The sequence below is a fragment of the Molothrus ater genome, chromosome 25 (assembly GCF_012460135.2).
Source record: "Molothrus ater isolate BHLD 08-10-18 breed brown headed cowbird chromosome 25, BPBGC_Mater_1.1, whole genome shotgun sequence".
Lineage (NCBI taxonomy): Eukaryota > Metazoa > Chordata > Aves > Passeriformes > Icteridae > Molothrus > Molothrus ater.
The window spans coordinates 5,932,630-5,948,892 of NC_050502.2; the positions used below are offsets into that span (position 1 = coordinate 5,932,630).

The window sequence follows — 16,263 nt, forward strand, 5'->3', positions numbered from 1 at the left end:
GGTCAGGATGCCCCGGAACACGAGCAGTGCCTGGGAGTGTCCCCCGAGGGGCTCCTCTGTGCCCGTGCCGGGGAAGCGGCCCTGGGGAGGGTCAGGCATCCCAGAGAGGATCAGGAATCGGGAGAGATCCCATTCCCAAAGCTCCTGCCTTCAGTACAGCCCCAGCGCCTCCACCAGAGAAGGCTCCAAGGGCTTCCCTGTGCTCTCCTGCAGATTTCTGGGGCAGGGAATGTTGCTGGTTACTGCAGAGTGAGGGAGCCCTTACCGAAGAATCCCAGGATCACTGAGGTGGGAAAATTCCCCCAGGATCATCAGTCCCCAGCCCAGAGCACACAGTGCCACCTCCAGGTGACACCTCCAGGGATGGGGACCCCGAACCCCCCTGGGCAGCCCCTGCCAAGGCCTGGCCACCCTTTCCATGTTGAAATTCCTGCCCCTCCCGTGGTGCAGCCTCCCTGCTGCCAGGTCAATCCCCAGCCCTGCACGTCACTCTGGAGTCCCTTTTATTTTCCCAGGAATTAACCGGGTGTTTTAAACATAAAAAAAAAAAATAAATAAACCCCAAATCAAACAAAGGCGGTGTAACAGCCTGCTGCATGTCACTCATCCTGCAGACGTTTTTCGGGGAGAGGAATGTGCTCAGAGCAAGCCAGAGCCTTTAGTCATGGGATTTCTGCGGGGAAAGAACCTCTCTGAGAGGCGTTGTCCTCCCACCCTGCTGGCAGCAGCCGGAGCCGCGCATCCCGCGGGGATCAGCGCGCTGCTGCTCCAAGGACACGACAGAGAAGCCGGCTTTTAGTACTTAATTATTTTTCTTTTTCAACCGGGATTATTTACAATGAGATCTGGGAGAAGCAATTCACACCAAAGCAAACAGCCTGGAATATTTTAATTGTGTTTAAGCGACTCTTGCACCCACAAAAAAAAAAAAAACCACAGCCCCAGGTGGTGATGGATGCTGCTGTCATTGCTTTGAGCACTGTACCAGAAAACAAACCCCTTCCCTCAGGTGTTCAGCACTGAGAGAAGGCTGGGACGAATTCACTCATGAGAGGGTAGATCAGCTCCAAGGGCCATTTTTGGGCTGATTTGAGGTGTGGAGGTCGCTGCTGGTGCTCGTGTTGAACCATCTCCCCTCCTGGGCTGGCACAATCAGAGCTTTGGCTCCCCAAAAATGTGCTTGGGATGGGGAACAAACCTGCCTAGGGTCCCGCTGGGGCGCCAGGAGCTCGATGTGGTTCCAGCAGCGCTGCCCTCGGGAGCAGGGTCAGCACAGAGAGGGGCCAGGCCCGGACCTGCTCCTGCTCCTGCTTTGGAATTTCCCACAGGGAAACCCTGCTCTGTGCCCATGCCCCTGCTCTGGGGCAGACAGAGGAGCTCTGCCCTTTGCAGAGCTGGGCTTTGCCTCCCCCTCACCCCTCTGGGGGCCCTTTGGCACCTCTCCAGCCCAAATTCCTGCCCCAGGTGCCCACAGAGCCCCCCAGCCCTACCCAGCGTTCTCCATCTCACTCAGGGGATGAATTTGCTGGCTCTGCCTGTCACAGCCCCCAGCCCCTGGCAGGAGGAGGCTGGGAAAGGTTTTTTCCTCTTAAAGAACCTTCAGGACACAGTCCTGGTAGGATCCAAAGAGAGAGAAGTTGACATTTCAGCCTTCAATTCCATGTGGAAAGTTTTACACACAGCTTCAGCAAATTCTGCTGGGGTAGGAAATAGTAGAGGAGCCCTAAAGACAGGGAGGGGTTAAATACCTGATGGTCTCAGGAGAGGAAGAAATCCTGCACTTAAACATAAAGATGAGATTATAAACAACTCTGTTAACCAAAACTATCTGAAACCTGAGAGGCTTTTGTCGCTGCAATCCCAATTTAACTACTTTGGTCAGCCTTAACATATTGCTACCAGAAATCTGGGCTGCCTGGAGCCAAACTCTGCCTCTGCCTGAAAGCTGGGGAGGACAAAGGCCACTGGCGTTTGTCCTGATGTTCTTCTGACAACAAAAGCAGAGAACAGCTGCAAAAAATGTCCTGTGTGGTCAGCGGGAGGAGGAGGAGGAGGAGAAGGAGGAGGAGGAGGAGCCGCTCTTTGGCAGCTCTGTCTCTCCGTGTGCTTTAGGCTGATTTTGGAGTCCTTCACGGGGACGATGATGATGCTGCAGAAGGTCTGCGGTGCCCGGTGCGTGCGCAGGGATCTCCTGCGTGCCCCGGGGCTCCGGGCGCGGTCACATCTCGGTGTCGGCGGGGCGGTGCTGCCGCCCCGAGTGCCCGTTCTGGGAGGACGCGTGGCCCGGCCCCTTCTCCTGGGTGCCCCCGTTCACCTTGGGCAGGTTTGGCTTCTCCTGCAGCTCGGCCGGCTCCTGGGAGGGCGACATCAGCATGGTGTTCCCCTGGCTGCCGTTCTCCGTGTCATAGGGGTCCTCAGCCTGGGGACACAAGGGACACGGTGAGACAGGGAAGGGGATGCTGGGCTGGGCAGGGGCTGCCCACGGTGCCCGGGCAGGAGGGACAGACAGACACAGGTCAGGGCACTGCTGGCAAGAAGGGGAGAAGAGGGCCTGAACCAATGTGGAGCAAGAAAAACACCCAGGAAGTGCAGTTTTTGGAAGTGCAGTTTTTTCCTGCAGGGAACCTGCAAGAGAAGCTTTTTGCCAGGTTTTGCTGTTTTCTCCTAAACCAGGTTTTGGAGCCACCCTCGCCTTGGGACAGAACCTCTGCTGGCCAAGGAAAAAACACCATGGAAACGATGGAAATGGTCTCTTTTCCTTGCCTCCCCCTTCCCTTGAAGTGCAGAGCTCGCTGCCAGCTGTGGCAGAAGTGCAGCTCTGCAGGGCTGGGTGCAGGAGCAGGTGCCTCTGGAGGAGCCAGGGCCTCAAGAGGGTTCCCCAGGCGTTGTGCAGCCCCGGAATTGGCAATTCCCAGCTGGAATTCCCTCAGCACACCCAGCACTCTCCTGGCTGGACTGCACTCAGTCTCTTTTCCATGGGTGGGCTGGACACTCCTCACCTGGAGCTTGGCGCTGCCAGGGGCTCCCGTGGCACACAGTGCCACTGCTGCCAGCCCCAGGGACACCAGGCAGTGTCCCTGCCTCTGACACAGCATTTCCCAGCTCTGTGCTCTGGGGAAATCCTTCCTGGCCAGGAAATGCCCCCATGGCCTCCCAGCACACAGCTGCTCACGCTGGGCAGGGGTGGGGAAATCGTGGCCCAGCCTCACTTTACACAGGGTCACGTCCCCAAAAATCACTGGAAGGGAGGGAGGAGTCCTCAGGGCCAGCCTGCCTGGGAAGGGGAGAATGGAAATAGGAAATTTCTGCCTCTTTCTTTCTTGATATGTTTTATTACCGTGGCTGGTGGGGAGACATTGCCTTTATTACAGCACGGGTACAGACACGGGACTGACACAAGGAACGGGAATTTGGGGGCAGCACTGGTAATGACAGACTCGTGAGGTTTCGGGGGCTCTGGAGGGGTCTTGCTGGATGAGCTCTGACTGCTGAGCAAAAAGAAGCGTTAGACCTGTTGGGAGTGTGGCAAAGGGGCAGCGCTGCTGCTGCGGGAGCTGATCTGGGGAGAGGACGGAGCTTCCCCCTCCCTCTGTGCAACGCCCCTGCCCTGCCCAGGCTGGGGACGCTGGGGGGGTGAGCACAGAGCCACAGGGGCGGGGATGGCCCCGGGTGCCCCCCGGGCTCCCCTCTAGCCGCGGCTGTGCCACCTGTAAGCACTGACCAGCCTCTGTCCCGCGGGGCTCCAGCTGCGCCGCCGCATCAGGAGACACCCGGCCAGCCCCAGCAGCGCCAGCAGCAGCCCCGAGGTCACCAGGGCGATCAGCGTCCTCTGCGGAGAGTCCCGCCGGCCCCTCGGGCTCTGCTTCTTCAGGGATTCTATTCCAAACTGGAAAAAAAAAAAAAAAACCAAAAAAAAAAAAACAACACCAAAGGGAGCCGCGAGTGGGACAAACAGGAAACGTTTGCATCTGCTGCTCAGGCTTCAAACAATGCTGCTGTCACCTCCTTGGGGAGCTCTGCTGCCCCAGCCCTGCCCCAGCCCTGCCCCAGCCCTCAAAGGCTCCTTCCAGCCTGGGTCTCCTGTGGCACAGGGAATTTTGGCCTCTGGGGCACACCCGGGGTTTGGAGCACCTGGCTGAGATCTCTCAGCTCTGCTGTTCGTACCCTGGGACACACCTGGGGCTCAGCCCCAGCCAGTGGCAGCCTCAGGGGAGGGATGGAGGAGGAATTCATGAATGCCAGCCTGGGCTTGGGGAAGCTGAGTGCCAATTGCATCCTGAGAGTTACTGCTGGGTCTGACCTCTGCTGGGGAACACTTCAGCATTCACAGAGCCATGGCACGGCTTCTCCTTGTGCTGCCTCCCTGGTGGTTGGTTCCAACCACAGAATCAATCCCAGGCTGGTTTGGACCTTAAAAATCATCCAGTGCCACCTCTGCCATGGGCAGGGACACCTTCCACTGCCCCAGGGGGCTCCAACCCTGTCCAGCCTGGCCTTGGACACCTGCAGGGATCTCTGCACTCCTCAGGCACCTCCAGCCTGGAGGCAGGTCCCAGTCTCAGCATGTCCCCAGCCTCAGCTGACCAGCTACAGCTCTCATCCGCCTGGCCGGGCACTTTTTGCAGCCAAATTTGCTTCAGGGATTTACCTTTTCCCAGTGGGACTTTGGGAGCGTGTTCAGAAGTTTGTCAGGATCTGTGAGATTTAAAACAGGAGAGCACATCCCACATGTTACACACATTAAATGTTCATCACAAATGTTACACACATTAGATATGTTCATCACACACATTACATTAACATTAAATATGTTAATCACACGTTACACACATTAAATGTTAATCACATACTTTACACACATTAGATATGACCATCACACACATTACACACATTAAATATGTTCATCACACATGTTACATACATTAGATATGTTCATCACACACATTACACACATTGAATATGTTAATCACACACGTTACACACATTAAATGTTCATCCCACACATTACACACATTAGATATGATCATCACACACATTACACACATTAAATATGTTCATCACACACATTACACACATTAAATGTTCATCTCACACATTACACACATTAAATGTTGATCCCACACGTTACACACATTAGATATGATCATCACACACGTTACACACATTAAATGTTCATCACACACGTTACACACATTAGATATGATCATCACACACGTTACACACATTAAACATGTTCACCTCACACATTACACACATTAAATGTTCATCCCACACATTACACACATTAGATATGATCATCACACACGTTACACACATTAAATGTTCATCCCACACGTTACACACATTAGATATGATCATCACACACGTTACACACATTAGATATGATCATCACACACGTTACACGCATGAAACATGTTGATCCCACACGTTACACACATTAGATATGATCATCACACACGTTACACGCATTAAACATGTTGATCCCACACGTTACACACATTAGATATGATCATCACACACGTTACACACATTAGATATGATCATCACACATGTTACACGCATGAAACATGTTGATCCCACACGTTACACACATTAGATATGATCATCACACACGTTACACGCATTAAACATGTTGATCCCACACGTTACACACACTGAGTGTTCATCACACACCTTACGCACACATTCCAGACACGAATCCCGCGCTCTGCAGCTCAGGGCACGCCAAGGAGCCTGGCTGGGCGCAGGGGATGCTCCTGGGGGCAGTTCCACAGCTCCAGGGGTGCAGCAGGGCCCCAGCAGCAGGAGCAGAATTGCAGAGAGGTTTCTCCTCCCCTCCCAGCCCTGCCCCACAAGGAGCCCCGGTCCCAGTGCCCACACCACCATCTGGGGGTCCCAGGCAGGGAATGCCCTCACTGACCTTTCTCTCCTTTGAGGATGAGGAGCAAACAGTCTCTGTCCAGGCTGGATGGAGTGAGTTGGATCTTGCAGGGGGACTCCGCGCTGTGGGTTCTATTTTCACACAGTGCTTGCCATAAATCCAACCCCTTCCTCTCCAAAAAGCGTTCCTGACAAATTTTCAGAAAGAGCAGCCATTAATCCAAGCAAACTGAGCAATTCTCTGCCTCGGCCAGGCTGGTGGAGGCGTTGTGCTTTCCCATTTGAATTTTGGTGCCCTGCAAAGCTGCTCTGGGTGCCAGACCCTCCCCTCCCACCCCAGCACTGCCCAGAGCCCCAACACCTTGGGGCTGGAGGTGCTCATTTCTCATGTCTTAACTTAATGAGAATAAATTAAATGGAGTTATTACTAGCAGCTCCTGAAAATGGCATTTAAACAAAGCTAAATTTAGGCTCTGAATCGCATGGCAAGTCTCCCCAGTTTTTGGGCTGGAACAACTGAAGAGCTCTATTGTTTCAGAGTCCCAGGCAGGGGCTGGGAAAGGAGGGAAATAACAAAGAAGCATTGAGCCTTCCTGTTTAGGAAATGTCTTCAATGTTTTTGCTAGGTTGCTGATCAAAGGCAAGGTAAAAAACCACATTTCTCACATTTTAGAGCTGCACTGACTCTGGAGGGGGAAGAGGAAGAGGAGTGAGGAGCTGCAGCCTTTGTGGGCTGGTTTCTGGATCAGACAGGATGAGATTTCTCCTTGGGGATATTTTCAGATGCAGCCAAGCTCACAGACAGAGCTCAGCTTTGCCAAACCCTGCTCAGCCCCCCTGTGCCCACCCCAGAGACAGAGAGAGCTCCACTGAGCCCTGCCCTGGGCTGTGGAAGGGAGAGCCCCTGTCCTGTCCTGTCCTGTCCTGTCCTGTCCTGTCCTGTCCTGCTCTGTGCCCTCCTCCTCTCCCAGAGCTGCCCCAGGACCATCCCCAGGTCCCTCCATCCTCTGAAAGTGGAAATCCAGCAACTCCTCCACGGGAGAACAACAAACAAATCATTTTCAGCTGTTTCTATAGAGCTTGGCTCGGGGGGGAGGAAGGCCAAGATGGAACAAGAGACCCAAGTGTGTATTTTCCTTTCTGTGCTGTGGAAAGAACTCATCGGAGTGTCAGAGTTTCCCTTTGCAATTAGCAGCTCCCGGTGCCAGCTGATTGCTCATTTGCCTCGGGAAAGGCCAGGGGGAGAGAGGGACACAGGTCCTGCCAGGACTGCTCTCCTCTGGCTCCCAGGTCCTGCCAGTGAGACAGGAACTTGAAGGGATTTAGAGATTTTAAAGGAGCTAAGATTTTAGTTAGAGATAAGCTTGATTTGAGTTAATTAAAATAAATGAGTAGGCCTTGATGAAGTTAAGAGTAAGTAGTTAACTAATAATTGATTGCTTGTCAACGCAATGTTTGGTTAGCTGGGTTTATAATGAAGAATATAAAAACTGATAAATGGCTTTTAGGAACATAAGACAATTGCAGGGCTCCTCTGTTCTGAAACCAACTGAAGATGGGGAATGGGAGTTCTACCAAGGGTTCATTTGTCAGATTTGCATTGAAAAGATAGAAAGGTCAGAATGAGGAAGAATTCATTTACTTCCTCATTTTGGGACCCCTCCCCATGAAAGGGACCACTGACCCATTTCAAGGAACAAACTGTGCATGCTTAATGGCTTTTGAGCTAATTACCATGGGAAGTGGGGAATGGGATGTGCCAGAGTTATGAATATGGATTTGTATTTTGGGTATTCCATACTTGGAGAGATAAAAGGACTCTGTAATCACCTGTAAATCACTGTGTGTATCTGGGAGCTATCCCACAATAAACATCCACTTGCTAACTTCAAACTGTCAGAGAGTTTTTGGATATTGGTACCAGATCAATCTCCATATTGGGAATGGGATGTACCAAAATCATCACAATGTATTTGCATTTTGGGTATTCCATACTTGTACAGATAAAAGGACTCTGTAATCGCCTGTAAATTGTGCTGTGTATTTGGGAGCTATCCCACAATAAACAAACACTTTCTAACTTTAAACTGTCAGAGAGTTTTTGTCCATCACAGTTGGATATCGGTACTAGACCAATTGGATATCGGTACTAGATCAATATTTATTTTTAATAAATCACCAGGAGCTGCCTGCTCCCACCTGGGGCTGGGGAGGGCTCTGCTGAGGGACAGCCCTGCATTGGAGGGGCTGGGCAGCTGGCCTGCAGCAAAGCTGACTTAATAAAAGAAATAACAATTGGTGATTTTCCAGTGTATCCATAGCAAGGAAGAAGACAGGGCTGTCAGCATGGGAACAGATTAGAAAAAATACATGAAAATCTTTGTAAGCTTGACTACGTGCATGAGTAGATGTGTATATGTGCCTTATTAAATTTCTGTAAAACTTTTGCCAATCATAGTGACGTTAATTTCTTTGCACCAGTGAATATCCAGTGGGAGAGGTCTTTCCCCCCAGCCCAGCAGACCCCCCTGTGCTGTTACAAATTCCCCATTTTTGGTGCTCAAGGCCAAGGACGGTCACAGAGAGCCTGGGGTTCCCTTGGGAGCTGCTGGGGACACTGAGCAGCTCCTTGCAATGCCCTGTTTTCTTTCCTAGGGCACTTGGCAAGACAAAAAAAGGCACTTTTGTTTCCAACAGGGAAGAGGAAGAAGAAGAACAAAGGCAGCTTCCTGTTGGACACGGTGGGAGATGCTTTAGAAGCCGAGCTGACCCCAGAGCGCAGAGGAAAAGGGAGAATTTGTGCAGCTGCGAGGTCGCGTTTCCCCCGGAGCCCTTTGGGGCTGAGAGCAGCCCCTCCTGCCCCAGCCCAGGGTGGTTGCTGGAGCCCCCACCCCAAAGCGCCGCCGTGGGGGCTGTGGGTGAGCCCAGGGACACTCACGCAGGTGCTGGACTCGTTGAGCTGCAGGCAGACGGCCCCGGCGGGGTCAGCCTGGTCCCCGGCGCTGCGGCAGCTGATGCCAGGCTGGAAGGAGAGCGCAGGGGGGTCAGAGCCCGGCGGGTGCCAGCCCCCAGCCCGGCCTCCCCGCAGCCCTGTCCTCACCTGGGCGGTGGCCCCGGCCGTGGGCAGGGCGCTGCTGGCAGCGGGGCCGGGCTCCGAGGCGGCCGCAGGGCTGGGGCTGCCCGGGCTTTGTGCCCTGTGCCCGGGCTGGGTCGGGGCGCTCCGGCTCGTGGGGACCCCCGCGCTGCTCTGGGGCCCCGGGGAGGAGCCTGGCAGGGTTGTGGGGGCCGGGCTGGGCTGGGGGCTCGTGTTCAGCTGCCCAAGGAGCTCTGGTGATGTCCCGGTGGCCCCGGAGCTGGCTGTGGCTGCAGCTTGGAGGAAATGCAGAGAGAAGGGCTCAGGAGGAGCCCTGTGAGCTCGGTGTGTGGCACAACATTGATCTGTGAGAGCCAGCAGCAGCACCGGGAGCCTTTGGCTCTCTAGGGAATGCTCATTAGCCCTGGTTCTGCTAATTCTGCCTCATTACACACACCCACAGCTGGGGGGGGGACAGTGGGCTCATTTCTGGGTGACACCAGCCACCCCCCAGCATCACCCCCAGCTCCTCCCCGGCCCCGAGGCTTCCAGAGGAGGCTCTGATCCCAAACAGCACCAGGGAAAGGCTCCTTGCATCCTCCCATCCCTCCTGAGCCCTCCAGAGCCTGAGCTGGGCCTCCCTTCTTGGAACCCCAGACTGGTTTGGGTTGAGGGGACCTCAAAGCCCACCCAGTGTCCCCCCTGCCATGGCAGGGACCCCTCCCACTGTCCCAGGTGCTCCCAGCCCCAGTGCCCAGCCTGGCCTTGGGCACTGCCAGGGATCCAGGGGCAGCCCCAGCTGCTCTGGCACCTGTGCCAGGACCCCTCACCCTCACAGGGAACAATTCCTGCCCAAAATCTGATTTAAAGCTCCCTCCTCCCACTTAGAGCCATTCCCCCTTGTCCTCTCCTCCCGAAGGGACTCCTACAGGTGGCTCTCCCAGTGTGTGTGGAGAGATCCACATCCCTGAGCCCTTTGTTCTGACCAGGATGGGGCTCAGCTGCCTGGGTGGGTGTCCCCAGATGGGATTTCTGGATGGAACTGAACCTTGTGACCACGCTCAGCCTCCTTTGCCGAGAGCACAGACCACGCCTTAACGAGCACGGGCACTCAATAAATCTGATTATGACCACAGAGGCTGCCGGGAATGACAGAGGGAGCGCAGGCAGAGGTTACCAGAGGTTGGCTGGGTGCTGCTGGCGTCCCCTGTGGCCGTGCTGGCAGCGGTGGCAGCGCTGTCCCCTGCTGTCCCTCTGCTGCTGTCCCCTCCTGTCGGGCTGGGGGTGGCCGTGGTGCTCCCAGCAGTGCAGCCTGGGGGAAGAGAAGCTCTCAGGGGCTGCTGAGCCCCTGGGGGGGAGCAGGAAAGGTTCAGCTGCTCTCCCAAATTCGCTTTTTCTTGCCCCAAGAAAAGCCCTTGGGGCACATCTGGGAGAGGATCAGGGGGGAAACTTTTCATCCCGGGGAGCAGCAGAGCCTGGTGCAGCCCTCGAGGGGCTCCAGGGCTCTCAGAGGAGGAGGAGGAGAAGCTCCACCCTCACCCCAGCCCAGCCCCAGCTCGCTGGTGGATGCACAAAGCTCTGGATTTCAGAGCAGTTTGGGTTTATAATCCTGGGAGGGAAGAATCAAGCCTTGGAAGAGATCACTGGTGTGCCTCAGGATAGATAAGTTGGATTTACAGTTGCAGGCACAGTCTCAAAGTAAATAGAAACATTCCCACTGGCTTGGGATCAGCCCTGACTCATGAGCAGAAACATCTTTGGAGGTAAAGCAGAATGTTTGGAGAGTGGCTTGCTGTTCTAACCTAAAGTTTATATATTGCTTCCTGCTGCCTTACAGAGATGACACTTCCAGCTTTTCCTTCTGAAATGAGCTGTGTGAGTCAATGAACATGCATTTCTCCCCATTCCTCAGCTTCTCTCCCTAGGATCTATTCCCACTTTTAGCAAACAGCTCCAGTCTCTACCCCAGGGCTCTTGCTGTTTAAAATTCTCATCCAGGCACTAAAGAGAAAATCATACAGAATGTGTTGTTTCATTTGTAGCTGTGCCCAGGGGAGCCCCAGCTCCAAGAAAAGTTACTTCATCCTCCCAAACCACCCTGAGAGATGGAGCAGCTCTGGCAGGTCCTGGGCAGGATCTGCTGCCAGGGAACATCCCTGGGCACTGGGAGCTGGGCATGGGCCTGGCAGGGGCTGCTCTTGGCTGGGTCAGCTCCACAGAGCCTGGATGGGCTTGGGAGGAGCAAAGCCTGAGGCAACAGGGTTGGTTTTGGCTGTGGGTGGCAGGGGCAGAGCTGCTCTGCTGGTCCTGCTGGGGGAGGCTGGGCCAGAGGGGAAATGGGGGGCTCAGACTGGTCCTGTGGGGCTGCCCACACTGGTGCTGCCCATCCTATCCATCCTATCCTATCCTGACCCATCCTATCCATCCTATCCTATCCTATCCTGATCCATCCTATCCATCCTGTCCTATCCATCCTGTCCTATCCATCCTATCCTCCCCATCCTGACCCATTCTATCCATCCTGTCCATCCCATTCTATCCATCCTATCCATCCCATCCCATCCCATCCCATCCCATCCCATCCCATCCCATCCCATCCCATCCCATCCCATCCCATCCCTCCCATCCCTCCTGGGCTGCAGCTGCTCTGGGGGCCCTGCTGAGGCTCAGTGCAGGTGTCTGGAGCTGCAGTTTGGGTTCTGGCACAGCTTTCAGCTCAGGGGGAGAAGTTCCTCCTTCTCCAAGGCAGCTCAGTTCCAGCTGGTTAAGTCACTGAGTTTTCCTGCTGACTTTTAGCAAATGAAAAGCAGGAGGCAGGACTGGTGCCCAGAGCAAGGAGCAGCCCAGAGGCAGGGCCAGGCTTTGGGCAGGGCCAGGCTTTAGGCAGGGCCAGGCTTTAGGAAGGGTCAGGCTTTAGGAAGGGCCAGGCTTTAGGCAGGGCCAGGCTTTAGGAAGGGCCAGGCTTTAGGAAGGGCCAGGCTTTAGGAAGGGCCAGGCTTTGGGCAGGGCCAGGCTTTGGGCAGGGCCAGGCTTTAGGAAGGGCCAGGCTTTGGGCAGGGCCAGGCTTTGGGCAGGGCCAGGCTTTGGGCAGGGCCAGGCTTTAGGCAGGGCCAGGCTTTAGGCACAGCTCTGTTAGGCTCAGCTGGAATTCCCACATCCCCAGAACAACGCAGCTCTGCCGTGACCTCCTCGAGTGCCAGAGCCACCCAAACACCTCTGACCCCTCCAGATGTTTGCAGAGCACCCCAGGTATTCCTCACCAAAGCCTTTTCAGCACTGAATATTGGACTGGAGGCCTGGCTGCTGCTCAGTGTGGTTTGGGAGAGGAGCTGTCACTTCGGATTTCTTTTTCTTGCCTTTCTTGGAGCATGTGCAGCTTTTCCACAAAACATGGGTCAGGGGTTTTTATGAAATCTTTGGGCTCATGAGATAAATAATGATCCAGATGTGGGCTGGATAATCCACGTGGTGCTCAGCTAAAGAGGGTTATTTATTGCACCATGCATTTTTAATGGCTTTATTAAACTTTGTCAGTTGGTTAGGATTGAGGGTTTAGAGTTTAAGCCAAGCTATTTATTAACCTGGGAGAAATCTTCACCTGGCAATGCAAGCACGTGCAGGAGCAAAACCATGCAGAGATGGGAAAGAAAATTGCACTTCCCAGCACCCATTGTGTTCACCCACCCAGGGTTTAAAAAGTAAATGATTTTTTAAAGATATTTTAATAATGGGGCTCAGGAAGGATCTTCTATTGAATAAAGAAAAGGCAACAATACAAATGTTAAACTTGCTCCAAGACTCATCCCTGAGCACTCAGCCAGGGCCACAGAAAAACTCTGCAGTGGCAAAGGTTCAGGAAAGAGGAGGGAAGTTTCCATCACTGGATCCCAATCCTGACCCCCAGCAAAGAGAACTGAGGGAGCTGAATCCCACTGGGAATCTCTGGGCAGGACCTGCACCCCCTGAGCTGATCCTGCCTCAGATCTCCTGGTTCACCTCTGGCAAAGCCCCTGCTCAGCCTTGGGCTCCTCGGGCACACCCAGAGCCCTGGGCCAGGGGAGCTCCCCAGCTCTGCCTCCAGCAGAGTTCATTGGAATAAACAGAGGTTGTTCCCCAGCTCTGCCTTTAACAAAGTTCATTGGAATAAACAGAGGTTGTTCCCCAGCTCTGGGATGGGATGCCCTGAGCTGGCACAAGGGCACTGCTGGTCCAGGGCTGCAGAGGAGGGTGAGGAACCGTGGGATGAAGAACAGGAGGGTAAAGGGACCATGGGATGAAGAACAGGAGGGTAAAGGGACCATGGGAGGCAGGAGAGGAGGGTAAATGGAGCTGTGGGATGCAGGAGAGGAGCTCTGGGCTGGGAGATAGAGGAGCTCTGGAGCTGTGGGATGCAGGTGGGGAGCTCTGGAGCTCTGGGATGCAGGAGAGGAGCTCTGGAGCTGTGGGATGCAGGAGAGGAGCTCTGGGCTGGGAGATAGAGGAGCTCTGGAGCTGTGGGATGCAGGAGAGGAGCTCTGGAGCTGTGGGATGCAGGAGAGGAGCTCTGGGCTGGGAGATAGAGGAGCTCTGGAGCTGTGGGATGCAGGAGAGGAGCTCTGGAGCTGTGGGATGCAGGTGGGGAGCTCTGGAGCTGTGGGATGCAGGTGGGGAGCTCTGGAGCTCTGGGATGCAGGAGAGGAGCTCTGGAGCTGTGGGATGCAGGAGAGGAGGGTAAATGGAGCTGTGGGATGCAGGAGAGGAGCTCTGGGCAGGGATGCAGAGCCCTGGGGCCGGAGCCAGCCCCGGCTCCCCCCCAGCCCCTCCAAGCGCTCCAGCCGGCATTACTCACGCTGCCTTTGCAGCTCTCAGCCATGTGGCAGGAATTCAAGCGGGTGGAGCCCTCTTCCCTCTGGAAATATCTGATAAAAATCCCTGCCCTCCCCCTTTTCCTTGGCCCAGACAGGATGTGGGTGTGGGGCCGGGGCCGGGGGGCCGGGGGAGCCCCCCGAGCTGCCCCACCAAAGCCCAGCTGCTGCTCCCAGCCTTTCCTTGGGGCTGGGGCCTCTCGGGCAGCCCAGCACCTTCCCGGGGTTGGGATTTCTCCTGGCTGGAGCAGCAGCCTCTGAAGGATGTTAAACTCGAGCAGCTGGAAGCTTTAAAGTCTCTTTTTCCTTTCCTGATGTTCAGAACTTTCATAAGCGTTGCAGAAGGAGTGGAGGAAAGAAAGGACGTGTGAAAATGGCAAGAAAAGACATTTTTTCTAAAAATCAGGATTGGCAGAGATGAATGAAAAACATTTAAAGAAGAAAGGTGAAAGGTTAAGTGAAAGAATAAAGTGTTTTTATTAGGTACAAATACAACCCAGGCTCCCTGTTCCATGCTCACTCTGAGACAAGCACAGGACAGCTCTCCATGTGCTTTATCCATCCCCATCCAACACAAGCTGCTCACAGCATCCTCCCAGGGGCTTGGGAGGGTCTGGGAACTGCAGCCCACTCTGCAGAGCAGGGGTGGCTGCAATCCCTTCCTTGGAACCCGGGAGGAACCCCAAAGAACCAGGCAGAAGGAGCAGTTCCAGGGATTTGGGCTTTCCCGCGGGATTTTCCCCCGTGGGGTTGGGCCAGGCTGGATCCCAGAACCCAAACCCCATCCTCCCCACACCACAACCCCACACCGCACCTGCAGGGCTCCTGCCCCTGTCCCAGGGTGGGTTTTTCCTACAAATCTCGTGCCTTTAGCTGGAGGAGCCCTGGGAGCCGCTCCCACCCTCAGCAGCGCTGCCAGGAGCGGCTCCAGCCCAAAGCCAGAGCTGGGATTTCCAGGGCAGCTGCACAGCCTTGGATGGAGCCTCTGGGCCTCCCCACGGAGCTGAGGAGCCAGCAGAGCCCCAGGGATGGTTTTTCCCAGCAGCTACACCGAGGAGGAGCCATCCTCCTCCACCTTGCAGGCAGGAATATCCTGCAGGAGCGACGGGCAGGGGCTGTGCAGGCACATTTTGCACAAAGCGTTAAAGCCCCCGCTGCCCACGAGCTTTGTCCCTCCAAAATCCGAGCTTTTTATCACTTTTCCATCACTTTTGTTTTGTACTCAAGGTTTGGAACTGGAGGTTTGAAGCTCAAGCTTTGCCTCACACCTTTGTCTCACACCCTGGCTCGGTTCAGCCCAACCACACAGCCCTGAATGTCATTTTTCTCACATAAAACTGGGATTCTTTTTCAATTCCTTTCAAATTGACACAGACTGGAGGGTCAGCCAGCGGCTCAGGTGAGCAATTTACCTGGGCAGCCAGGGGAACATGAAAGGAGCTCTGTGAAACAGGAGAACAAAACCCAGTGAATTCCTGCAATAGATCTCCTCGCTCCCATTCGTGTGAGTAAGAAAAAATCACATTTGAGGAGACACCCGCAGGCTCCTGGCTCCTGTCCCAGCACACCAGGCAACACACAGAGTGCTGCTTCACTTTTTTAGTCCTTTTTTATTACCTCATGGCCGTTGGGTTTGGGACAAAAATGATAATATTTCCCTAAAACACAACCCTTTAAAAAGTAGCACCTAGAGAAAATCTCGGCGCTGTTATTCATCGCTTCGCATGATGAATATTTGAAGAGCTGCAATAGGAGATTTTAATATTTATGGAGACTCATTTGATTTTCAGCAAATGTTTAGTTCCAACCACAAAACAGAAGCGTGGCTCATTTACACCAGAGCAGGCTGAGAGACAGCTTGAACTGTGGCTGCACTCTGCCTGTGCGCAGGGACCACTCCTCGTGCTACCCGGGAGTTTGTGGGCAGCTCCATCCCCATTCCTGTCCCTTTCTGAGGTTTTGGGGTGGCCCTGGACCCCGAACTCCTGGAGAAGCATCTTCCCCCCAGCTGCTGCTCCCAGGAGCTGCCCCACGCCCCGTCCCTGCTGCCACCCGGGCTTGGGGACATCAGTACTCACCAGCCAGCTCCAGCAGGCAGAAGATGCAGAGGAGCTGCCCCCACTTCATGGCTGTGGGAATTCCCAAAGCCTTTCCCTGCTCCGGGGCAGCTCCCGGGCTGCTCAGTCCCGCAGCAGCTCTGAGCTCATGCAGCTTGGTTGGAGTTCAAGCCTTTGAGATCACTCAAAGCTGCTGGGGTGGGTTTCTCTTCAGGGGTTGTGCTTGTGCTTCAGGACGGCGAGGTGGAGTTTCTGGGCTTTGATTTCCCAGTTTTTATATAGTTCGTGGCAACCTCACTATCACTTAGGTAATTTTCTCCTCCCTGCTTTCCTGCCAGCAGCTTCAAAACAAACAAAAGATCAGCCCTCTCCCCAGCAAAGGATCCCAAAGGCTGCCTGGGATTAACTC

The 16,263-nt window shown here is 54.5% G+C and overlaps 1 protein-coding gene across 1 annotated transcript; it reads right to left on the minus strand.

The window, feature by feature from the left end:
• Positions 1-858: 858 nt before the first annotated feature.
• On the minus strand, positions 859-16,080 carry CD34 (CD34 molecule). Its single transcript, XM_036398582.2, has 8 exons — positions 15,876-16,080; positions 10,131-10,265; positions 8,981-9,249; positions 8,819-8,902; positions 5,921-6,068; positions 4,649-4,695; positions 3,722-3,886; positions 859-2,419 (listed from the first exon to the last, which is right to left on the minus strand). The coding sequence occupies exons 1-8, from the start codon at positions 15,922-15,924 to the stop codon at positions 2,219-2,221; spliced, it is 1,098 nt and encodes a 365-aa protein (XP_036254475.1). The 5' UTR covers positions 15,925-16,080; the 3' UTR covers positions 859-2,218.
• Between the last annotated feature and the right edge of the window lie 183 nt (positions 16,081-16,263).

Excerpts from the sequence above, each read along its gene's own strand:
- CD34 (XM_036398582.2), bottom strand. The coding sequence starts at position 15,924 with ATGAAGTGGGGGCAGCTCCTCTGCATCTTCTGCCTGCTGGAGCTGGCT. Across the intron at positions 6,069-8,818 it reads TCAACGAGTCCAGCACCTGC|GAACGCTTTTTGGAGAGGAA; the intron begins GTGAGTGTCCCT and ends AAAATTTGTCAG. Across the intron at positions 2,420-3,721 it reads GCCCCGCGGGACAGAGGCTG|GCTGAGGACCCCTATGACAC; the intron begins GTCAGTGCTTAC and ends TTGTGTCCCCAG.